General features: G+C 45.6%; 1 protein-coding gene across 1 annotated transcript in view; it reads right to left on the reverse strand.

The window, feature by feature from the left end:
- sgsm1a (small G protein signaling modulator 1a) overlaps positions 1–25,858 on the reverse strand; it is a 65,495-nt gene extending 39,637 nt beyond the window's left edge. The window contains exons 1-3 of the mRNA XM_061259482.1: positions 25,754–25,858; positions 23,736–23,903; positions 23,558–23,601 (exon numbers count right to left, since the gene is read on the reverse strand). Coding sequence (XP_061115466.1) covers positions 23,558–23,601; positions 23,736–23,754 — 63 coding nt within the window. The 5' untranslated portion in view covers positions 23,755–23,903; positions 25,754–25,858. The remainder of the gene's footprint in view (positions 1–23,557; positions 23,602–23,735; positions 23,904–25,753) is intronic.

The following is a 25,858-nucleotide window of genomic DNA, read 5'->3' on the forward strand; positions in this document are numbered from 1 at the left end:
ATCTGCAAAAATATCTGCTCCACAGCTTTCACTCGCCCTTCATCGCTGGAGGCTTCCAACGGCTGAGACAGTGAGAAATCTAAATTTAAAACAACACTGCTGTGCTTTTTAGGCAGGGTTATGAAACACACCTAAGCGACAGAACATCTGGGGAACGTTCCTCGAGCTTCCATCAAACATTTGTTGTCCACGATGACAGGACCCCCCCCCCCCCAAAAAAAACCCAGATGGTAGCAGCAGCAACATCCACTGCAAACACATCCCAGCTTGTTTTTCGATGACACGCCAAACGGTTACTTTGTGCATTTTCCGATCCCACGCTGATTCCCGAGCCCCTATTCTTCACAGATCAGTCCGTGAATTTGTATTTGGAGGAGTTCACTTTACCCACTTTCATAGCATCCGCATTAAGCGTGTTATCTGCTAATAAATGTCCTCTGGCAGTGTCACTGGGGCCTGCCTGGAGGCGATAACATCGCCGGGCTGTGGTGCAGCTCAATAGAGTATATCTTGAAGCCAGGGGAGGGGTATCAAAATGTACTAAATGTGTTTTTTTTTTTTGCTAAGAATTGGACTGTTGAATAATTTAGCCATCCAATTTGGTGACGACAGGTTGGCTTGCAAAATTAAATCGGAGCCGACAACTAATAAAGACATCATTTTTTTCATAAGCACATGGAGCAAGCGTGAGAATTTGTACCGAAAGCCTCAGAGAGTAACCTAATTAGACGGGAGAAGAATCCCTCCAATCAGCCAGCATCTGATGGAATCACAGATGACTTTTTCAACTTCATCTCCATCCTGTAATTTAAACTTGCTGTCGTTTAACCACAGTTCATGTTCACAGATTGATGTATCTCTCTCTCTCTCTCTCTCTCTCTCTCACACACACACACACACACACACACCCGTGTGTGTGAACACGTATGAACACAGTAAGTGCAGACATACACACTCTGACTTCAGACGACATTAAGGCATGACTCAGTGCTATAGTGACGTTAAACCCACTATAAGCCCTCAAGTAGACACTAGACTACATGTCCAGGCAATAACAAGTGGTATCAAAATATTTATACACACCTTTTTCAAAACCATGTCATAATGTACATACATTTTTGCTTAATTATCTCAGATATAAAAAGCTTTAAAATGTACTGACTGCAAGACAGACAGTCTCCTGTTGGCTCTGCCGTCTGTCGGATTTTCGATCAGAAAAATAATCATAGATCAACAAATCTTTATTTCTGACAGGCAGTACAGCACCAGACCATGAATTAGAAACTGCAGTGCATCAGTAACCTCACTCAGGTATCCATGGTATGAAATAATGTTACATGACATTTCACAATTGATAACAAAATGGGGACTACAGGGTATACATTTGTCACAGTGGTAGTTTGAATTAGCATTTTTCTGTATTGATTGTGTTTTATTTTCTTCCTATTGTACACAGGACAGTCGTTTCCATAAAACATAGAAATAAAAAAATAAAAAAAACAGTAAGAAAAATTCTAATTCAAACCAACACATCATAAATGTCAGCGAATTTTATGGTAAAAGTCTGAAAAATGGCAAAAGGTACCAAATTCTAAACAGCTGAAATGGAAATAATTGTGTTACTTTGCGCTGAAAGACCATAATATATTTAACATTTTGTTAGATAAACAGCCTGCTACCATATGCCCAACATATTACTCCCATTATTTATACGGCACGGCTCTGGCAGCCCAGTCCCCGGTATTTTACCATAAAAAATGTGCAATTTGTTTTTTCTGTGAAGGACTGCATGTTCATCAAAAACGATAAAATAACATTATGGGCTGCACTGTCACATTCCTATCTTCAGAGAGCAGCTGTGAATATTGCGGGGAGGCGCATGAATGAAAAATACAGGCTTCTGAAGGAGCTATTTTCGCACTGACACCGAATGGCAGCTGGGGCTGCTGCTGCAAAAGCCTCTCGCTCAGTCCCTACAGCCGTCCGCAAGCGGACACATCCCGGTGTTGCGGGGAGCTGTGAGCTTAGCCTTCGCTGGAGGGGGGGGGGGGGCGAGCAGGAGAAAGGATGGGGGGGGGGGGGGGGGGGCGGGGGTCACGGGGCCACTCCGATGTGATGAGAGCCAGCGTGGAGAGTTGGGGAGAGAAAAGCACACGCTGAGATGGAGAGATGAGTGAGTCATCTACGTGCGTCTGCTGTCTCACGGACGGGGAGAGGGAGAGAGGGAGGGAGGGACAGAGGGAGAGGGAGAGACAGAGAAAGGGAGAGAAAGACAGAGAGAGAGGGAGAGAAAGAGGGAGAGACAGAGGGAGGGAAAGAAAGAGAGAGGGAGAGGGAGGGAGAGAAAGGGAGAGAAAGACAGAGAGAGAGAGAGAGAGAGGGAGACTAGAATTGGTTGTTGAAATGATCACTGCTGAAATTAATGTACACACAGCAAAGCATTGTGGACTCAATGTCCCATAATGCCCAGGGGCCATCGGTCAACTGATCCATGGAGGGGGGGGTTTGCTGTTTGCCTGCAGAGAAGATGGAGCCCCCTCCTCAACAAAATTCCCCCCCCTCATCCCTGACACATTATCTAATGAGCCCTTGCCCTCCTATTGATGACGCAAAAGATGTGTTTAACGAGAGTGGGGGAAAGGCACCCGCCATCATACTGATGCAATGCAATGCAATGAAAAACTGGAATGCCTGAAATGAGGGGACCAGCAGTGTTGACCAACACAACTCCCCGCAGTTACAGGCAAGAGACAACCCAACGGGGAAAAGCAGGAGTCTAGACGGGTAGAAATCCAGGCTGAACTAAGTTTTTGACTAGGTTAACCCCAGTACAGCTCAGGTTTTAGCTGGATGTAGTCTGGCTATGTCCTCGTCAGCTATAAAACACTTTTATAAAACAACACATTTTTCAACCAAATGTAGCCAGGAAGGAGTTTCATCGATTTTTCACCGTAAAAAAGTAGAAGAATAATGGAGAAATAAATAAAGGAGAAATAAATAAATAAAATAAATAATGGTACAAATCGCATTACCCAGCATCCACCATTACCCAGCATGCACCACGTTGGTTGAATGCCCTCTTCCAATGCAGACTGAAGCCCCACCTTTTCAGACAGAACTCTGACCCCTCCTCTGGCACTTTCACCAGCCCTGACACCTGATCAGGCCTTAACTGTAACGTTTATAGAGCCGGTGGTTGAACATTTAATATGGTGTAATGTGTGGGGTAGTTCTTCCTTATGTGCAGCCGAATTTAAAGTTCTCCCTGCTGAAGAAAAAAGAGCTGGTAGCTGGTTGACCAGTTCAGACCACCTCCACGCTCAACATGTTTTGAACAGCTCAAGCTGCTTTGAAACAGCTGGTAGCTGGTAGCTGGTAATTTCAAGCTGGTCACAGCTGGATTTTACAGCAGGGCTGTAGGCTAGTTGACAAGTTATCAATCACTTCTTCCAGTTCTCTACAGATGATATTACTGCACTTTGATCGCTGGTCTTTGCACTTGCGTTTCCATGGTAAATCTCATTAATGTAATCCAATTTACACAAATGTAAGGCAATTTTCTAAATCATGTAAGTCTTCCAATTCATGAGTTGCTGCAGTTATCCACAAAGAAAATCACAAACAGAACATATTCTTTTTAGCTAGATACTTTTTGCGAGGTATTTTGTCGGTGCTGTTCATAAAAATTCACATCAACTGGGTCTAGGCTGCAATCAGAACAAATGGAAAACCCTTTAAGCTAATTTGCTTGTTGGAGTAATGACTGCATCATTAACGAAATAAAACCACCCCAACCACTGAGGCACAGTTACCTAGAGAGAGGTCCGTGAACATTTCGCTGTTCACAATTATTTGTGTCCCAGAACTGAAGGCTTTCCCTCCTCCCTAACCCATTTGCTCGACAGCCCAAGTGGGTACTTCACAATGTTACAAAACCATCAGGCAAAGTGTATAATCGGTGATGGGATTGGTAGGGGCGAGTGGTTTGGAATTCTCCCGCGGACTATCGCGGTGAAGTGTAGCATTTACGGAACCCACCCACCTGGGTGATGCATGGCAGCCATTTTGTGTCAGTGCTCATCAGACATCAGGCGAGGCTGAGTGAGTGAGGAGGGATTATTAGCCAAATAAACTGGGGGATTATTGGACAGCCGTGCTGAGAAAGACAGGTTGTCTTTGCATGTGCCACCAGGTTCTTCAGTCTTAAAGAACCTTGATTTAATAAGCCATCGGAAAGATGGAGATTCCTACTTCACAATGTCCTCATCACTTCAAAAGTGTTTTTTTTTTGTAGTCTGGCTCACCAAGACTACTTCCAGCACCAACAACAGCCTGTAGCCTAGTGGCTAAGGTACATGACTGGGGCAGCCTGTAGACTAGTGGCTAAGGTACATGACTGGGGCAGCCTGTAGCCTAGTGTCTAAGGTACATGACTGGGGCAGCCTGTAGCCTAGTGGCTAAGGTACATGACTGGGGCAGCCTGTAGCCTAGTGGCTAAGGTACATGACTGGGACCTGTAGCCTAGTGGCTAAGGTACATGACTGGGGCAGCCTGTAGCCTAGTGGCTAAGGTACATGACTGGGGCAGCCTGTAGTCTAGTGGCTAAGGTACATGACTGGGGCAGACTGTAGCCTAGTGGCTAAGGTACATGACTGGGGCAGCCTGTAGCCTAGTGGCTAAGGTACATGACTGGGGCAGCCTGTAGCCTAGTGGCTAAGGTACATGACTGGGGCAGCCTGTAGCCTAGTGGCTAAGGTACATGACTGGGGCAGCCTGTAGCCTAGTGGTTAAGGTACATGACTGGGACCCAGGAGGTTGGCACATCCTTGAGCAAGGCCCCTAACCCCACGTTACTCCAGGGGGGATTGTCTAATCAGTCTAATCCACTGTAAATCGCTTCGGATAAAAATGTCAGCTAAATTATATTAGCTAGCTAGTATTATTACTAACTAAGCCCAACCATGTTTAACTCCAGGCATCTTGCAGTAGAAGCTCATAGTGTGGCATGGCTACTGCCGTATCACTGACCACTGCCCTGGCGGTAACCCCTAGCAACAAAAGGGCATTTTCCAATGGCCCATTTCATCAGCATCTGGAGAATGATGCTTCCAACGGGGCATCTTAGCGGACGTCTAATTTCCTGTTACTGTCCGTCTTCCCTCAGAGAGTGGATTAGACGGGATCAGGGGGAGAAGCGGGACTCGGCCCATAAAATGCACAAGGAAGGAAATCTTCTCGGGTGACAAATCCCGCAAGGGCACACGAAAAAAAAAAAGAAAGAAAAAAAGTGAGAGTCACCGGAGACTCCCGAGGAATGTGGCGTGGAGATTTTCGGAAAAACACTCGTCGTGTGATTAGTCTTCGGTTGTGTTCTCCTCCACGTCCACCGCTGATTTCTAAGTGCGGAGGCGACACGGTGAGCAAGGATATCCGAGTCCCGGAGGAGGCGCCGAGATTCCACCGCTATTTCCGTCGAGAGTCTCTTCACCTTAATTCAGTAAGCGAGTGGGCAGCATGCAATCAGCCCACAGCTCAAGTGTTGGGACACTATTTTTTCTTAGACTTGTGATTAGCAATCTTTTTTTTGTTTTTTTTTGTTTTGTCTGCCATGGTGTGCGCCGGAGAGACAATACCAGCGTTGTAAATACAGTAACGCCCACGACGCCCGCGTTCCCTCCGATTCAGCCCACTCTCAGATTACAGATCCAATGCTCAGCACGCCATTAATATGTCAGTATAACAGAAATATTGTCAGTAGCAGAGCGCTTTCTCTGCCCGAGGTGTGTTTACTCAGTATTACCAAGTTCCCTTGGTTACGTATACAAAACACGACACCAGAAATACATCTGAACAAGCAGTACTGTCTGGGAACATATTGCTTTTCATAAAACCCAGGGCTGGGCAGATAATATTGTCATTTTTTTGCTTTAAGCAGCTACATAGTGCCACAGTCCGTGTCGGCGTTAGGAGGGAATACCCTGCCATCCTGAGCAGACACGCTGGAACAATGACGGGGTTATCGGAATGGGGAGATCTCGTTCTGGTCTCCATTTCGAGCTCCGCGCTCGATGCTGGTCGTGACAGAGGGCCTTTTAGCGAAGCCAGTGTGCGCGTGCGATTCTGTGAAGCCCGGCTGGAAATCTAATCAGAAACCAGATGACAGACGCTATCCAAATGTATCACATCTCCATAGCCTGCAACCGAAATGAGTGACCTTTCAAAGAGTCATTACTGACTAACAGTAGCACCTTATCAATCCTCCACGATCATAATAACAGATAATAATAATAATAATAATAATAATAATGTTTTTTTTGTTTTCAGTGCAGGCCGTTGACCCCCCTGCTGGTCACCGTTACATTTTCAATCGGACCTGTGAAGCAGATGAATCACTTTGCCAGGGCGGAGATTGTACACTACTACACTTCAACCAGAGCCTCTGAATAGACAATAGAAATAACAATTGAAAATATAATCTAAAATTTTTTAAAATAAATCTAAAATGTTTAACTTGGGCATAGCTAGCTCTGCTAGTGGAAAGTCAAGCTTGCCTATTAGACTAGCCATCTTGCTCGTCTAATAGGCAAGCTTGAATATAGTTCCTAAATACAGTTCACCCTATTATTGTTCAGTACTCAGCAACAACAGTCAACATAATTCATTTGCACTCCCATGCACCTCCATATGAAACTTCGTGAATGTAGTGCATTTTATAACTGTGATCATAGCATAAATAATCCATAACTATCTTAGTGAAAAAGGGCTGTGCCTGTAATAATCCATAATACCAGTTTATCATTAAAATATTTAGTTTTGGCAGACCCAGATCAGTCTGAATGTATAATTACATTTTCTCATTTGAAGTTAATGGAGAGAGCCCAAAGCACTTTCCATGAATTCCATAATGCAACATAATCAGAGCAGGAAGTCTGCTGTTCAGATAAACATGTTCTTCCATTGTATGATTGCAAGCTCCGTAACGTCAGAAAAACAGAAAATTTAGATTTTATACATTTAAAACATAAGATAATCAAATTTTTCCATATTCTACTCTATATTACATTAACAGCCCTTGGAAATATTGGCTTACTTGGCTATACAAACAAACTGTAGAACTCCAACTCATTGCTAAAGTAAACAGTGGTTAACATGCAAGTTGTCATGCAAGTTGCCCATAAATTGTCATGGTCATAAAAAAATCATTAAAAAGTGACCTTTTTTATAACTTAAAATGCATTGATTTCAGCTATGCATGCCTGCAATGTATGTATAACACATGCAAAATAATTGTGGGCAAAAGACAGGCCCATTCAGAACATGGCTATGTTCTTGCTAGCTTCAGATATCTGAATTATCTCGAATGCAAATCTGGCCAAAGTGAAAGGGCACATTCTGTAGAGGTACATTTTCGTTCTTTATGAGTCAAATTTTCTAAATGCCCTGACAGTACAATAATGTACTATTTTGGCACTAACACGTACCGTTTACAAGGAATGAAGGTACAAATTATGTGTTGCTGGCTAGGGGTACATTCATGTACCAATAGACCACGCAAGTGACAAGTGTTTTAGGCACCTTTTCTTGTATCTTTTTTTAATGTAAGAGCATACAAACCCACCGTCCCCTGTCCTATGTACCGCCATCCTGCTCCGCGATTGAACGTCTGAGAGGTCCCAGCCCTGACATTTCTGCCCGCTTTGATTGTCGGTGTTCGGGCTCCGTCTCAAAGAGACAACCCAGGCCCTTAGAGCAAGTCCCGTCAACTGGCCTATCAGCGGGCCAGCCGGCTAACTGGCGTTCAGTCTCTGATATTTGTGACTGCCCGTGTGTGTAATTGCCTTCCCACCATCGTGACTGTGGTAGAGCAGCACCGCAACACCTCAGCAGCCGAAATAGCTAATATTTATCCTGTTGATTTGTTGAACTATGTTTTTGCGAGGCGCGGATTGGGCAAGAATACATTCTCCATCGACACAATGTCCTGACAATGAACTGCCACCTAATCTTCCGCCGATTCAATTGGCGAAAAACATTGTTCTTTCCCTCTCCGTCTCACCTTGGGTGCGTGGCGAGCGTTCTGGCACAAAATGGCCGCCGTTGCATCACCCGGGTGGGTGGCACACATTGGTGGTGGTTGAGGTGAGTTTACCCCCTCATCACTGTAAGCGCTTTGAGCGTCGAGAAAAGCGCTGTATAAATTTAATGATCTATATATCTATCTGCAGTGCACAAGAACGGTTCAACGGCTGATCCAGCCACCTTATGCCCATGTTCCAGCTATAATTAGCACCCGGATGACTCACGAGTGGGTAAACTCGCTGCAAGGCATGAAGTGGGAAACTTATACCCGGCTACACTGAACTCAACACCTAGTTACCTCCCACGCCGCAGCTGAGATCCGACGCCTTTCCGGAAAACTCGCGCAGGACGGAACTTTCACTCACAGCCGCCGTGACTCACTGCGACCGGCCGCGTACACGCCGCCAGTCTCCTAACGGTGACGACGCACGTAGGCCAGCGTTACTTAGCAGCGATATATATTTACCTGCCATCTCCCTACCCCGCGAGTGAGAGAGCATCACACACTCCCCCCCAGTCTGGCCACACGGAGAGCTGCACTGATGCCTGCAATTGAGGCCTTCACAAATCATATGGAGCGCCACCATTTTCACCTCTTCCACGGGAACACGGAAAATACAATTTCCCGGTCGAGTCTAAGTGTGAACTCACCTCCCTGCCCAAGCTTTCAGCATCCTGCCATTGAGGAGGGGGGTGTGTGGGGGGCCAGACAGGTATCTGAAGGCATGCAATTTCAGCGGGTCAATTTGATAACCTTTTCCAAAGGGGAACTGGGAACTGGGAACTGCCGTGGGAAATTGCCCATAAAATGTGCCTTCAGACTTAATCAAGCACAGCCAATACACGACCTTGATTGAAATTACTACCTTATTAAATACAGCGGGGGGGGGGGGGGGGGGGAGGGAGATAAGGGAGGTGGGGGTGGCGGGTGATCATTTCTAAAAGTCTATATTGCTGACAGGAGAGATGCCGAACCCTGTCTGGGCGGACATTTTAAGAAAGGTTGCTGGGAGGGATTCTATACCACAGTGGCTGCTTCTGTCAGATGAAGGGCTAGCAACCCAAGTAAGGTACAGACCGCCCGATTATTGCTTTGTTATAAAATGCCAGACCACGGGCTGGTCATCCGTCCATCTTTTATCTGCAGTGCAGCAAAGCCAAGGCCCTCGAAACAATGCAAAAAGATATCGGGAATTAATAATTCATTTTTCATCACTTCATCCGTTCCGTCATTTTCTGCAGTGTGAAATAAAATGGCAACAATTGACTAAGGTGAACTTGTACCTTGGGCAAATGGCAGCGCTGATGTGACAGATATGAGGCTGGGTTTCTTCTGAAATACTTAAAAGGTCAGGCACATTTCCTTTTTCACATTCTTCATTTAGCTAAAGAACTACCCCGCTGTAAAATCCAGCTGTGACCAGCTTGAAGTTTCCAGTTACGAGCGAGTTTCAAAACCTAGCTTTTTTTTTCCAGCAGGATATACATTTTAAAAATCTCCTTTTGATGTAAAGTATGTTGATAATGTCGCAACACAGGCACAACATGTCGATTCAGTATGGATAACCACCTACATTCCTGATTGGCAGCTCGCTAAACGTTTGCTCCACTGATTGGTTAAAATCTAAACACCATGTTCCAATAAACATGGTCACCAAAACTGGAAATGCAATCCACAGATGGTTCTGTCATAAATATATACAGTGCTTAATATGTGAGATGTAGACAGTGTTCAAAGGTGGTAGGCACTGGTGTCAGAGATGCCTATAAAAAGTGGTTCCCAAAGTAATTAACAAAAGCAACTGTGCAAATCGCACCTTGGCTCGTGAAACTAAAGGCAATTTGATATAAATGATGGGTTGATTTCTCCACATTTGCAGTGGGTGAATGCGGGTGCATAATTTCAGAGGCATTTAACAGACAATTTTACACAGAGCAACGTACAGAACTTCCATACCTGTCTGTGGGAACACAATGGTGTTGGGAATGTGTGTGTGTGTGTGTGTGTGTGTGTGGGGGGGGTGGGTGGGTGGGGGGGGGTAGAGAATTCAGGGGAGGCGTGGAAGAAGTGCTGTTTCTAATAAATACAGATAAATAAAAAGGTATTTCAAGCTACTGTAAGTACCTTGCCCAAGGATTGCCCAACAGTGACAGTGTCCTACCGGGGAATAAAACCCGCAACCCTTTAGCCCGGTTCCCCCACCGCGACACTACACCACACTGCCATTGTGGCATCTAAAAGGATTTCAGTCAAAACATCTCATTGCGTCTGCCGGCGGTGTGGAGGCAGGGCGAGCGCGCGGCGACAGACCTTGACCTCGGCGTATTTGCTGATGAAACAGATAAGCGCGATGGTGAGGCATGACTCACGTAATGGCGGAGAGGGGCAATCACAGACAGCCCCTGGACCCTGATCACGGACAGCCCCTCGACCCTGATCACGGACAGCCCCTGGACTCTGATACACACCGCTCTCTGGACCCCGTCCGGTCCGCGGGAAACACAACCCGCCGGGCGCGTTTATAACAATAATAATACATTTTATTTAAAGCGCCTTTCACGTCACCCAAGGACACTGTACAGTAGTGGCAAGTGGCGGTCATAAAGCAACATATAGGGACAGACACTGTACACTTAGTAAAAGACACTATACAAAAATGTAGACAATAAAATAGAGTATATAAACCAACAAACAACAATAGGATGGGACATGGCGACAGTGAGATGGAGGGGTCAGTTAGGAGCAGGGAGGAAAAGCAAGAGTGAAAAGGTGAGTTTTGAGCTTGGATTTGAAGGTGGACAGTGAGGTGATATTCCGTAGTGCAAGTGGGAGGGAGTTCCAGAGTTTGGGGACCAGCTACACCAAACGCCCTGTCACCCACAGAACGGAGATGTGCAGTGGGGGTGAGCAGGAGGTGGGTGTTTATGAATATCGCCTCTCGGCTGCGAGCACCTGCACTATGTCACGCCGCTCATTACCAAAGACCGACGCGCACGATCAGCCGCACCGTGGAAGTGGAAATCGGAGAGCGCGATGTTTTCGGGATTCGTGTGGAGCTGCAGCAGCAGCACGCCCGGGAGGCAGTTCAATTTCCGTCACAATTTCCTGTCGCCTAACAATTCAGGTAATTCATTATGAGTTCATGGTTTTTTTGGGTTTTTTTTCTCCCCGCCGTATTATCGCAAACGTGTGAACGGTGCCTGTTGGCAGCCGAGCCGCAGTTCAATCTTTTAAAGGGAACCACAGGCGGTTCACAGAAAGGAAAATTTCCAAGAAAAATCTAATTTGATACAATTCAAACGCAAGAGAGAGAAAGGATATTTGTTGAATGTATTCTGTAAGGAACCTCAGTTATCAGTACAGATTGATAAGCGACTCATGGCTTAAGTGTTCTTCCCCAAACCAACCAAATGTACATGTTCGCTGTTTCAGACTTTCAACTTATGACCTTAGAACTTCTATACACGCAGCCAGACCTGGGTCAAATACATAAGTGTTATGGCTTCAAATACTTTCCTACGCCTTAGTGAGCTTGTCTAGTGTAATTTGTCCTCATTCTTCTAGATCTCTCTGCTGCCTTCGACACTGTGGATCACTCCATCCTCCTGTCTGCCCTGTCAGCAACGGGCATCTGTGGCACAGCCCTGGACTGGATTGAGTCCTACCTCTCTGGTCGCTCCTTCCAGGTTGCCTGGGCTGGTTCGGTATCGACACCTCGGCCCCTCGCCACAGGAGTTCCCCAGGGCTCAGTCCTTGGCCCTCTTCTTTTTTCTCTTTACACTCGCTCCCTTGGCCCTGTGATCACTGCACATGGGCTATCCTACCACTGCTACGCGGACGATACCCAACTCTTCGTCTCGTTCCCGCCGTCTGATATGCAGGTTTCAGCCCGTATCTCTGCTTGCCTGAGGGACATCCAGAGCTGGATGGACAACCACCATCTAAAGCTCAACCCAGGTAAAACTGAAATGATATTCATCCCTGCTAATACCTCTCCCCATCTGGATCTCTCCATTTCCCTCGGGGATACCACACTCACGCCGTCACCCAGTGCAAGGAACCTCGGCGTGGTGATGGACAGCAGACTGTCCCTTTCCGAGAACATTGCGGCGGTGACCCGGTCTTGCAGGTTCTTCCTATACAACATACGGAGAATCCGCCCCTTTCTCACCCCCTACTCGACCCAGCTCCTGGTCCAAGCGATGGTTCTGTCCCGCCTGGACTACTGCAATTCCCTCTTGGCTGGCCTCCCAGCATCCGCCATCAGACCCCTCCAACTCATCCAGAATGCAGCAGCTCGTCTGGTCTTCAACCTTCCCAAATACTCACACGTCACCCCCCTGCTTACTTCCCTCCACTGGCTGCCTGTCATGGCTCGCATCAAATTCAAAACATTGGTGCTAGCCTTCCAAGCAGTTAAAGGGTCTTCCCCAGCTTATCTGCAAAAAATCATCAGACCCTACACCCCTGCCAGACCTCTTCGTTCAGCCTCCACAGGCCGCTTGGCACCTCCCCCTCTCAGAACCTCCACCTCACGCTCACGACTACTGTCTGTTCTGGCTCCACGGTGGTGGAACGAACTCCCCGTTGAGGTCAGAACTATAGAATCTCTCCCCACCTTCAAGCGCAAGCTGAAGACACACCTCTTCAAGCAGCACCTCTCCCCATCCCTCCCTACCTCCCTGTGAACCTTAATTGTTGTCTCTGTGACTTGCTTTGGTATTTTTAGTTGGCTAGGTAAGCAGTGTTTGGATAGTTTTGCTCTGTTTGTTTGTTTGTTCAAAAAAACTAAAAATAAATTTAAATAAAATAAATAAATAAATGGCCCTTGTCCTTATCTTTGTTGTACAGGTAGCAGTTGAAATTGTACTTCCCTCTAGGGTCTTTCAGCGAACTTATCCCTGGTTATGGGTATGCACTTTGTTGTACGTCGCTCTGGATAAGAGCGTCTGCCAAATGCCAATAATGTAATGTAATGTAATGTAATTTGGAACCCATGAAACACTCTCAAAAACCTTCTGGTCCTCTTGGTTGGCTCAATAGTACCAGGCAAGATCAATAGAGCACAGAAAAGCATTTGAATCCAGAACAATTACGTTTTTGATCCAGGTCTACACCCAGCAGATACTCAGTGCTGTATGTTTACACTGTGTATCTGTCTCATATGGTGAATGGTTGGCATTTATATAGCGCCTTTATCCGAAGCGCTGGACAATTGACGCTTCTCATTCACCCATTCATACACACACTCACACACCAACAGCGATTGGCTGCCATGCAAGGCACCAACCAGCTCGTCAGGGGCATTTGGGGGTTAGGCGTCTTGCTCAGGGACACTTCAACACACCCAGGGCGGGATCGAACCGGCAACCGTCCGCCTGAGCCAATGAGACGACTGCTCTTACCTCCTGAGCCAATGAGACGACTGCTCTTACCGCCTGAGCCAATGAGACGACTGCTCTTACCGCCTGAGCCAATGAGACGACTGCTCTCACCGCCTGAGCCAATGAGACGACCGCTCTCACCACCTGAGCCAATGAGACGACTGCTCTTACCACCTGAGCCAATGAGACGACTGCTCTTACCGGCGGAGCCAATGAGACGACCGCTCTTACCACCTGAGCCAATGAGACGACTGCTCTTACCACCTGAGCCAATGAGACGACTGCTCTTACCGCCTGAGCCAATGAGACGACTGCTCTCACCTCCTGAGCCAATGAGACGACTGCTCTTACCGCCTGAGCCAATGAGACGACTGCTCTTACCGCCTGAGCCAATGAGACGACTGCTCTCACCGCCTGAGCCAATGAGACGACCGCTCTTACCGCCTGAGCCAATGAGACGACCGCTCTTACCGCCTGAGCCAATGAGACGACTGCTCTCACCGCCTGAGCCAATGCCGGCGGCATGCACGGGCTTCCTACAATGGCAGCTGAAACGATCCCGAGGCATCTCAGGAATACTCCTGAAAGGTGTACGGACAGGGATGGCACCGTCTGGACGGCGTTCTGTGTGTTCTGCTGTGATATGGCGCCGGATGCCCACTGCCAACCTGGAGCCTCCCGTCGTCACGAAGCAGACAGGACAGCAGAGGCCCAGGAGCTTGCCGTCTGGGTTACACGACACCGTCTGTGATTTCACAAAATGCGTGGTGAAAACGTAGGAGGCTAAAATGTATTCCAAAACAGCTCAGAAATGACTATCTCGGTCTGCAGGCATTACTGCGGCCTCTCTTGTTAATCTCCGCAGCGACGGTGCGGGACAGTAGGTAGTGTTCATTTTACATTACATCACAAGGCAATTAGCAGATGCTCTTGTCCGTCGTACAATGAAGTGCAGATTGAACACAGGAACAAGTGTGAAGAGGACCCGAGAGGACAGTACGGTTCCGAGTCCTAGCGTGACCATACAGATACAATCGGAAACCCTTGAAGAGTACATCAACTTACAAACTAGCATACCACGGTTGGCAGCTAGAATACCCCGAGTACAACAATACAATAGCTAATACAAAACACAACAATATCTCTATATAACTACAAGTGCCATTATAGTCTATGGCATATACAAGGCCAATCATGGCGGTGAGGTGGGGAGGGGAAAGGTGCAGCCTGAAGAGATGAGGCGTTTGAAAGTTCATGCTCCGAACACGGCCAGCGACAGAAGCAACAGCAGAGGGAGACCTCCACGGGAAGCTGAGGAGCTCATTTCATTGGCGGAGAAAGGGTTTCCGGGGCCCCTCCCATTATGAGTCACAGCTTGTGGCGACGGCCTCTGAGGCCCCCCCCCCGTGCAGTGACCCCCCCTCCGGCTGTGACCCCTGACCTCCCTCAGCGGGGTCACTGACGCACGGCCCGAGAGGAGGCTTCCCGGGGGGGGCGACGCCGCGCGTTTCCCCCTCCGGCCAGCCCCGCCCCTCCCGAGTCGCTGGCGCATCCGAGCGGCCGTGTTGTCACAGGGACTCTGAGCCCCGTCACGCAACGCGGCTCCCACGCTCACACAGCGGGGCTCGACCGCCGCTTCACTCCGCATTCCCGGGGAGGCGCAGCGGTCCGTGACACCACCGCAGAGCCGCTCGACCGGAAGGAGAGCTCGCCACGCGAAGGGGTCTAACGCAGCGGTTCTGAACCTTATTGGAGGTACTGAACCCTGCAAGCTTCATCGGCGCATTCACCGAACCCTTCGTGATTGGAAAAATTAAATATGATTTCTTCAAAACGTAGGTATATATTTTGTGACCCCTGCCGAACCCCTGAGACTGTCTCAACGAACCCCTGGGGTTCGAGCTACCCAGGTTAAGAACCACTGGTCTAACGGGAGCTGAAGCTGGGGTAGACCCGTTTTTTTTTTTTTTTTGTGGTAATATTTGGTGAAATTCTCTTCACAACACAACATCTAGCAATAAACCAACTGCCCTTGGAAAAAGATTTGATATCTGTGAGTGTCCCAGGACAGATTTTCAGGGACTTCCGTTTTTCATCGCTCCGGGGAGCTAACAGCCAATGAGGGCAATTCTCAGCCAGGAGGCTGCCTTACCCGCCTATGAAGACTGCGGCACGCGAGAGGCTGACTGGAGAGGAGGAGGTAGGGCTTTTATACATTCCAAATCGTTCTTCTTTCTTCCGCCCAGATTCTGCTCACGCCCAAAGATCACCTACCCTAGCTTTAAGTCTCATGGGATTTATCTAAGATGACATATTAAACACAGGGATGATTCCTGGTAACGGATGTAATGAAATATTGGCAAATGTCTTTGCCATTAAATTGACATGAGATTGGGGCAGCCACCTAAAACGTAGACCATGTCCAGGGTACGTGTAGACTTTCATCCCCCCCAAAAATACTTTCATTTTAATACCTACGCAGACAAATGTACCATAGAAATGAAAGCTACAGATCACTTTCTGGTGAAAGATCTCTTGTTGCCCCGATAAGCTTTACAATATAGCCACACTATTGCTTTATATAGAAGGCCATCAATAATAGATAGCACACTGTTTTGTACCACACGGAAAAAAGCCCACTTCCAGTGCTCTGGTGAAACCTGGGCATAGCTGTCTTGTTTGTGTTGAAAAGGCCAAAGCATCAGTACTGCAATGGCACTGTGAGATGAATCTCAACAACGAAAGTGACACTACATCCCACAATAGGTTTGGTTACGTAAGGGTGCTTTCACTTTCCTCTCTGATCTGTAATTCACTTTTCCCGTGACTCCCCCCCCCACCCCCCCTCCCCAGGCAAGGGACTTAAACCTACACACCTTGACTGATGGCTTCACCTGCACTGCCTACACACAGCACAAACACTAAAAACTACTGCAGCCATATCGGAATACAAACAAGGATTGTAACATGGAGGGGACAATGGTTTTCCAGCATAAGCTATATTTTCCATAATAAGTATTTGCAAGCAGTTAAAATGTTGTACATGTACATACCAGAAACTGTGTCTGGCAAATGATATGGCTAGTCTGGAGGGAACCGCAGTGTTCAGCAGGCATAGTCCACGTTTAAAGAAATACACCACCTTTCAAACAGGTCATTAGTTAGCTAGCTATGTGTGAAATTGAATAGCGTAAGAGACATTAGAGTAATAAATTAGTGCACTAACATCAACAGAGTACAAATTGTGCCTCACGCTTCCTCATATTAGCTATCACTTGATCACTACTACACTGACGCTTTTATCAAAACTGATGTACAGTTGATTAGACTAAGCAGGGGACAATCCCCCCTGGAGCAATGTGCGGTTAGGGGTCTTGCTCAAGGGCCCAACGGCTGTGCTGATCTGCTACGGCACACCATTGAACCGCCAACCTTCCGGGTCCCAGTCATGTACCTTAGCCACTACGCTAAAGGTCACCCTGTCAGGTTGCGATCAGTATAGCATTGTGAGTGTGATCGGGAACTCAGAAATTAAAGCTGCATTAGGAAAATAACCAAACGTATTGGTTTTTGGTGATTCCAATAAATTCTCACCTCCTTACTGGATTGGTTAACTAGCCCACTTTTAGCTGAGAGAATGGGTATTTGACCTTTGACCTTTGAACACACGGAAACACAGACACCGCAGCGCTAAAGAGCTTCATTATTTCGCCCTTTAGTCGCCAAGGGAGGCCTAACACCAGGAGTCGAGCCTGGCTCATCACCTCAATACTCCTCTCTAGTTCCGGGGAGTTCAGGGTCAGTGGATAAGGAGCTCATGAATCAAATTAATGCCAAGTACTGGACCGGCTCCCACTCCCCCGGCAAACCTGCTAAATCTTGTGAGTTTTCAATACACTGTCTTGAGTTTTATGTCTGTATTTCTAAAGTGATAAGGAGAAGATCAATGAAAGCAAAAGGCATCATAACAGCAACAACATCAACAACAGTGATAAACGGCTGATGTCAAGTTATATCATAATTAATGACAGATGCCCCTCCAAAATTCCAAGGAGTGTTTTCACTGCAAGCTGTAAGTACTGTATAACATTTCATAAGCACCTGGGGCATGTATCGTGAAGCTGGATGACTGCAGTAAAACCCAGAAAATAGATGTTTTCTCAGGCCATGGGTTTTGATTTGGGAGGCTTCCGGGTTTTACTCAGCGCAGTGATCCAGCCAACTCCTGGGGGGTGTTCGCCAAAGCAGGGTTACTCAGAACCCCCCCCCCAACTAGAGAACACGGACTGAAGTCAAAACAGCTGCTCCGGGTTTTACTCAGCGCAGTTATCCAGCTAACTCGGTAATCCTGCTTCATGAAACAGGGCCCTGGTTTGTGATACAGGCCCGTGCTGTGGGAAGCTGAAAAAGTGCCATTTTGACTGTTCACACCACTAAAAAAACGACTGAAGGGCGAAGCCGACCTCCCAGGAGATCCGGAACTGGAGTGGGGCGCCGAATCACAAATCACAGGCGAATCTGTGTGTTTCTCCTTCGACTAAGCAGCTCGGGGGGGTTGTATCACAAAGCAGGATTACCGAGTTAGCCAGATAAATTCACAGAGTAAAACCCAGAACAGCTGTTTGTACATCAGCCTTGTGTTCCAGTCTGCGGAGGGTTCCGGGTTTACTCAGCGCAGTTATCCAGCCAACCTGCTTCCTGATTACATCACATTACATTAATGGCATTTGGCAGACACACTTATCCAGAGCAACATACAGTTGATTAGACTAAGCAGGAGACAATCCTCCCCTGGAGCAATGCAGGGTTAAGGGCCTTGCTCAAGGGCCTCAACGGCTGTGTGGATCTTATTGTGGTGACACTGGGGATTGAACCACCGACCTTGTGTGTCCCAGTCGTGCACCTTAACCACTACGCTACAGGCCGCCCTGATACCCCTCCCTCGGCTGAGGAACGCTGCTATGTATTCCGAAGACCACGCCATTAGACATTAATATTATTACACAGACGTCATGATTAATGCAAAAGTCACAGGAGGCCCCATTGCTACAGCAGCATGAGTCAGTTATGAGATGGAGGAGGAAAGACTAGGCTATTCGTGGATTTCCTGGGTCTCTGCGTAATGGCGTCTAATTATCCTTGAAGTGCGTTCAGTTTCTTAACCACTCTTGATATGTATTCATGATCGCTGGAGCTTGAAATGAGATTCACGCAGTTCCCCCTTTCCATCACTAACGACTTCTCCCGCTCTAATGTAGCTTCACACAATGATTCACAAATCAATAGCAAGGTTACAAATGGATGCTAAAACATCACTCGACGATACTAATGAGTATTCTTTCAAACAATCCTGAATGACAAAAATCTTCTGCACGCTGGCATTCAGCGCAGGTCTTATTAATGTAGCTAAGTCTTCGGTCAGCTGGCTGAATTATGACATGTACTCTGTTTAAAAGCTCTAGGTTCACGCCTTCCAAGAGCGGACAGGCTGACATAGTACACACATATTCACACGTGCACACACACAAGTCAGGGGTTGGAAATTTGCCTTTGCCGGTAAACCTCAAACCTTATTAAACCTAAACCCTAGAGGCAGTACGCCTGTTCCTGTTTTTTTTTTAATTAAAAAATTAAACTGTACTGCTCTAAATAGACAAATAAATAAAAATTAAATGCATACATAATTTCATAAGTTCCCCAGTTCATGTTCCCCAGTCAAATATAGACACATTTCCTTTGAACTGTTCAGAAGAATTTGGGCAACTCAATTTATTCTACTTCAAAAGTGACAGACCAAAAAACTTTATCTTTGAATTAATTTTTAAAAAAATCTTACCAGACAATATTTACGAGATCAGAATTGATCAGAAACCAGCCACTTCAGTGACAGATGAAAAAACAGTGCGGTCAAATGATTCATTAGGAGCTACTTGTTGCCTGAAACCTTATCCAGAACAAGCAGGCAGGCAAAAAAAAAAAAAAAAAAAACATTGATTGATAGAGCAAAGTAAATGAAAAGCAAGCTGTGGGCCTGCACGCTCCTATCAGCTCCCTATGCCTTTATGAGTGTGTCCGTCTGCCTGTGCAAATACAGGTGTGAGCACTGCTCAACCAAGCAGGAGTCATGGCAAACCAAAGAGTATTAAAGGATAACCGTGGGCTATTTTTAACTCAGGCCCATTTTAAAAACTGTTTCCACCATGCCGGTCAACAATGATAATCATTTTGCTAAGTTTTTTTTTAGTTTTTTTATGGAGCTTGGGTCACCTCAAACTCCACTCCACTGTGTTTGCAACACAGTCTAATGGGCCTACACGACATGATGTGAAATGCCCATACAATGACCGCCCGCAAATTAATAATAACTGCGTTGCCTGAAGGGGACATTAGGCCTAAGTTATGTCATTTTCCAACAGTCCGTTAAAAGGTATTTGCCGTTTCAGTTGAGGCTACTAGTGAGCAACTCTACCAACAGACCCCCCCCGTTCACATGAACAGTCTGCCACAGTGCAAGTAAGGTCGTGTTTATGCTGTGCAAAACAGTACAGAAATTGACATTACTATTAAACTTTGGAGCAATAACTGCTCACAGTTATCTATTAAACACATTTCTATATTCTAATTGGGCTTTTATTTAGTGGAAAGCCAGATTTAGAAGGCACGCGAAGGGTTGCATGGCCCCATTAGTCTGCACAGGAGCTGTGGAGTGCAGTGGGTCTCAGCTTGACCAGAGCTCCATGAATAAAGGGAAAAACATTTTATCATTACCGATCGGTGTGGTGGGATTAGTGTGTGGAAAAATAGGTCTAAGTAAAAAAAAAACAAAGTCAGCCTTGAAGACCCAAGGGCAGGGGGGGGGATATATAGGTTCCCCATCCATCTCACCCCCTTGACATAGGCTGTACTAGCACAGTAGCAATGTATTTGTTCAGGAATATTCACAGGCGGTTGCACTGCACTGCATTTGCATACACACCTCGGACCCTAAAGAGAACCGCACAGTCTTTTAATCAAGTGACGTGCCACAGTTGGGCACAGGGAACAAATTCACCGCTTGTTCAAGGCGAGTTTTCAACAAGCGTCCGACCAGCATGCAGAGGAGGCAGGCAAGCCAGTGACGGAGTGGCCATATCGGGCACTGAAGCCAAGCTAGACTGAGACATATACGTTTGTGACGCCTGAGAATATATTGGTTCCCTAATTATGAAGGCTGCTGGAAGGCGGGAAGGTTATTTAATCCTCTGAATTATAACAATAATTATTATCCAGAGAAAACGAGGAGGAATTCATTATATTCAAATGAGTGTGATTGCGTAGCTGGAGAAATGGCACGAGGGTGAGCCGTGCACTTTAGCCGAGCCAATTAAAAATCTTTCAATTAGATGTACCTTATGCATTACAGATGGTACATCGTGTCACCATAAGACATCATACCGCAAACACATTTCTAAATGTGGTCTTTGAAAAAAAACCCATTTAGTACCCTGACTCACTGGAGAAAAACTAGAGTAACCACAGTTTATCAGACTGAATCAGGTACAATTTGAGCTTACCAAATATCACACTCACACCCCCACACACACACACACACACACACACACACACCACCCGTATTTGCCTAATGTATATCTGTGGTTACCACAGATACATCTACGCCGTTTCCAAATGGTAAAAGTGTCTTTTGAATATTAGCTAAACGAGCCTGTTAGCCCTCAGCAGAGCCAGGAGGTCTTAAAAGTGTCTGTGGTCTCGGTCAGCGGTTGGTACACGATGTTCCGGGCACTACTGAGAGGGTTCGCGGTTAAAGGGGCACAATGGCGTCTTGTGGAAAAAGGCTCTTCGGCGATGGGCCTTCCTGATGACAATCACCACATTAACGTGACAAGATCTCAAGGGCCGTGTTGACAACAGGGGATCCCGATCACGCCTCAGCACAGCACGGACGCAAAAAAAAAAAAACCCAAAAAGGAGGATTGGCGATCTGCGGAGACGGTAGCCTTGAGCGAGGGCTCACGGTGGAAGTGGAAACAAGCGCCAGAAAGAGCGAGGACTACGTCCAGCTGCTTGGCAGCTGTGCACTGGCTTCTTCTTAATGACCTCGCCGGTTTCTGGTTCTTGGTTCTACGAGAGCATCTTCTGCCAAAAAAACAATTTGTGGTTTGTTAGGTGAACGTTGCCCTTATTGATTATAAACGGGCCTTTCTCGGCCTCCTGGGTGACATCGTACGTTTGTATTCCTGAGGCAAATGCTGATGTTTTCCGTCTGCGGAGTGATTTTAATGTGATGCAGCCTTGCTTAACCGCGGGCCCCCGTGATACCAGGAGCACGGCTGCCTTCAACAGACCTGCACAAATACATCCAGGAGCCCGTTTCTGGTCAATTATGGGCTCAAACATTTTATTGAACACTGCATGGAAAACAGACAATGGCATTGGGTTCATTATATCTTTTTTTTATCCTGTTCTTTTTGATTAAATAAGCCTTAGTGGTTCTCCATCCATCCTCACAATGCCATCACAAAATTGTATGGTCGAATCACACGATAACACGGCTTAAAAAGAAAAGAGCAACTCTTGGGGGGTTCTTCTTATATATTTTTTTATATATTGACTTCTGTTCCAGCCAGTGGCCTAAATTAGCAGTTACCCTAGTGGAAATGCTGGAGAGCAACTGAAGCGCATCATAGTATTGTTAAATGCAAACCTGCAGTGACTGTGGCACCTTTTACCAGTCCAACACCTCATTAAGAGATTGAGAAATGTGAGCTGTGCGGTAGGAATCTTGGAATATGGAGCTTGCAACCCATTTTCTAAGAGCCCCAACCCCCCCCCCAGAACTGAGGCACGGCTCAGCTGCCATCCCATCCCCGTCGTAGGAGATGTAATAGTACAATGATTGGTTAAATAAACACAAAAAAACAGCAGGAAATAGAAGGATGTGATTAACGTCATTAGCAACAATAAAATACGAGCCAGAAAGGACCACGTTACAGCATGATCTTGTATGTACAGCCTGCGAGCAGGTGCATTGACTTTTCAGCAGTTGGGGGCAGAAAACAAAAGCCTTTCACGGATTCTACATGCCCAAGGGGGAATTCGTCAAACACAACAGCTGTGGCTCAAGTGACGATAAAATATCGTCCGAGGCAATAGATATTTCTGCAACTAATCACAAGCGGGACTATATTTCAGAATTGTCGCCACAACTGTCAAAATAAAACGACACATTACCGACATCTTTCAGAAAACAAATGCAGATGGTTACACGAAGTGTTATCCATCTGGCAATCAAACAGACTACAGGAGGCTTCTACACAACATCTCAGAGTGTGGTAGTCCAACGTTTGCCTGGATTTGTTAACCATATTCGTCAGTGCCCAACCCCTTTTGCCACTAATCACAGCTATGCCATTTTTTAATCAGACATTTTTAATTAATTCTCCCGTACGTTAACAACTACAACTGGGAGGTGCAACAGAATCGCGTGCGCCACCATGGTCGCCCAAACTGAAAATAAAGCATCAATTCCTCCTGTTCATTGAATCCACGTAAATATTAAATTAGATAAATGCAAACAAGCCTTTTTATTTTTTTAAATGGCATACACTGGATACATCGCATTTTATGAAGGCTATAATCTAGGCTACGATTTTTTCATCCTCTTTCATCCTATATCAGACGCAGGTTATTCGCCAGAAATCGGTATGCTATTGCATTCGCAAAGGACATCTTCATCAAAAATATTGTTTTGATGAGCGCCTTGTTTCTTGTTGCCCAAACAGCAACGTCAAAGAACACACGTAGGCACAGAATCTCTCACTAATAAAGACGAGCTATGACTGTCCCCTGCATGAGGACAGACGACAACTCATCATTTATGCATCTAGTATACATAGCTAATAACCAGATACTGACTGCATAAAGAAATATGAAGGCCAAATCAATCAAACGAAACGTGACACGCCTTCTCCAGCATGTCGGAGGTAGGCTATCGTGTATCGTAGATTAGCTAGGTTTATAAGCCAACCAGCTAATGTTAGTTCCATAGGCTATTTGTTTTCGGACATTATTGTTCAGGCGGAAAAGCACCCACCTCCTTCTTGACGGTGCGCAGCAGTTTCTGACGTATCTCTGTTTCTAAAACATAACAAAAACAACAACATATCGCTGTGTTATTAGATAACGTTTTTACCGAATTTCCACTTTCACACGTATGCATTTTCTAAAGACTATTTTGTAAAAAAAAGGGGGGGATATTATTTTCCTCTCACCTGCCATTGCGGTTGCCATGGATTCTGGATCCGAGTACAGCTCCTCACGGCTACCACAGGCTGAAGATACTGTAGTCGCTACTGTTCTGCTGATACCGTGGCGCACGGTGCTCACCGCTCATTCCCCATTCAATACGCCCTTTAAAGCGCCACCGTGTTCTCCCTGTGCTGCAAATTAAACATATGAAGAACTCGTTTAACGTGTATACCTTGCAGTTTTTCCTACGGATCATAAGAAACAACACATGCATGTACACATATACATATCTTTTCTCTTTTTTTCCCTTTTACATTCAATAACTATGACCCGTCTTCAATTGAGTAATTGAGTAAAAATCTATGGACACCGCACATAGATAAATATGCTATGGCACGTGGTATTGGATAACCTATCCTCAAAATCGTCCGTATACATAATGTATTTTCGCTCCTGTTGTAACCTTGAAATAAATAGTTTATCTATCCAAAAGAAGAAAAAATATAAATAAATAAGAAAGATTTTATGATCCGTGCTTTTAACGACTACTACTACAGTTCACCGGGGTTTGGCATTTCATTCAAAGTGGCATGTCAAACAGCAATGAATATAATTATATCTTATGTTCCTAATCTGTAGCATATGTACCCTACATTGTCTATCGTATTCTTCAAATGAATTGAAGCGCGTGCATAGCATGATCAGTCGAAGTGTACTGGCCTACTGTACAAAATACGCGGGGCAACAGGTAGGCTAGCTAAGATGAAAAACAAAACATGATTTTTTTGGTTGCAAACTCAATATCTAATGTAAACAAAAGTCCGTAAAAAAGTAGGCTCTACACATTTCATACATCAAAGGGTAATGTATTATGTTACAAATATCGGATATTGTGGAGTAAAAGAAAAAATACTGGTGTAGGTTTTGCTGGATTCACCTTAGTCCTTATTCCTATCCTACCACAATCACATGCTGAGCTCGGTCTAGAGGAAATTTGGTCGTAAACACTCAAAACCATTTCCTCACCAAGAAGATGTGTTGCTAAGCAACCATCTGAGGCCTATTAGTTTAGCTAATTGGGCAGAACCAGTAGATGCGGATTTTGGAGTCCTCTTACCATCACTGGGTGTTAAAATGGTCAGAGCAAACAAGTGTATTAAGCAGAACCGCTTTAGGAGAAATGTAATTTAGAGTACTGTATTGGTTGCAAACAGAGTATTTTGTCAGACAGCCTTTTTTAAGGAACAGCATTACATGGGACATAGGAATATCTACACGTATTTTAAAGCCATTTATAGTCTGTAGTTTTAAACAGTATGGTGGCATTCTGCTATTAAAACCAGGAAACAGAATTTGTTTAAGATCAACTCAAAAGTTATGAAACCAAAAACAAGACATGACACTTCAAGAAAATATTCTTAATAGTAGTGACATTTGTTTCAAGTTAATTCAGCATGTATATTTTTATTAATGTCAGATGATATTGCTGTGAAATCCAATATTATAATTTAACTGGCCTTGGAAAACATTAACACCCACATTTAGTTCTCACTTTACGGAATAATTATAGCCTTGCTATCCTGATAGCTATCTGTAAGGAAATAGAAATGACAATCATTTCATACTTTTAGCTGAACCCAGAGCTGATCACATTTGGCACAGGTATATTCCGCCATCTTGTGGCCAAAATGAAAACTGAACAGTTAAACAACAGAACCCCAGCAAAAGTAGTTGTTTTTGGCATGCACTGTCATGCTACTATTGTATGCTAAATCACGCAATTCGGCTGGACGCTCCCTCGATCCTCTCTCGATTTAGCCTCGATCATTTCATACCTAAAATGTATACTTGTATATCTACCAGTCAATTTGAGTTTGAAGTGCCGTTCCTAGTGATCTTGTGAAATTAAAAGTTTTTGATAATTTTTGTATTTGTTATTAATCCACAGAATGTTTAGTAAAATGATTCTGCTGCAGATCAGTGCTTAAATAAATAATCCTTGCAGAATATCTTTCATCAATAGGTGGCACTGTTTGCTTACCCATCATTAGGCCTTTTGACTGCTATTGCCTCTGGAGAAGCGTAAAAGGCCGAATACAAGTATTCCCTCAAAATAGTCTCACTGCAGTTCATTGCATTCACTCCA

The sequence above is a fragment of the Conger conger genome, chromosome 11 (genome assembly GCF_963514075.1).
Source record: "Conger conger chromosome 11, fConCon1.1, whole genome shotgun sequence".
Lineage (NCBI taxonomy): Eukaryota > Metazoa > Chordata > Actinopteri > Anguilliformes > Congridae > Conger > Conger conger.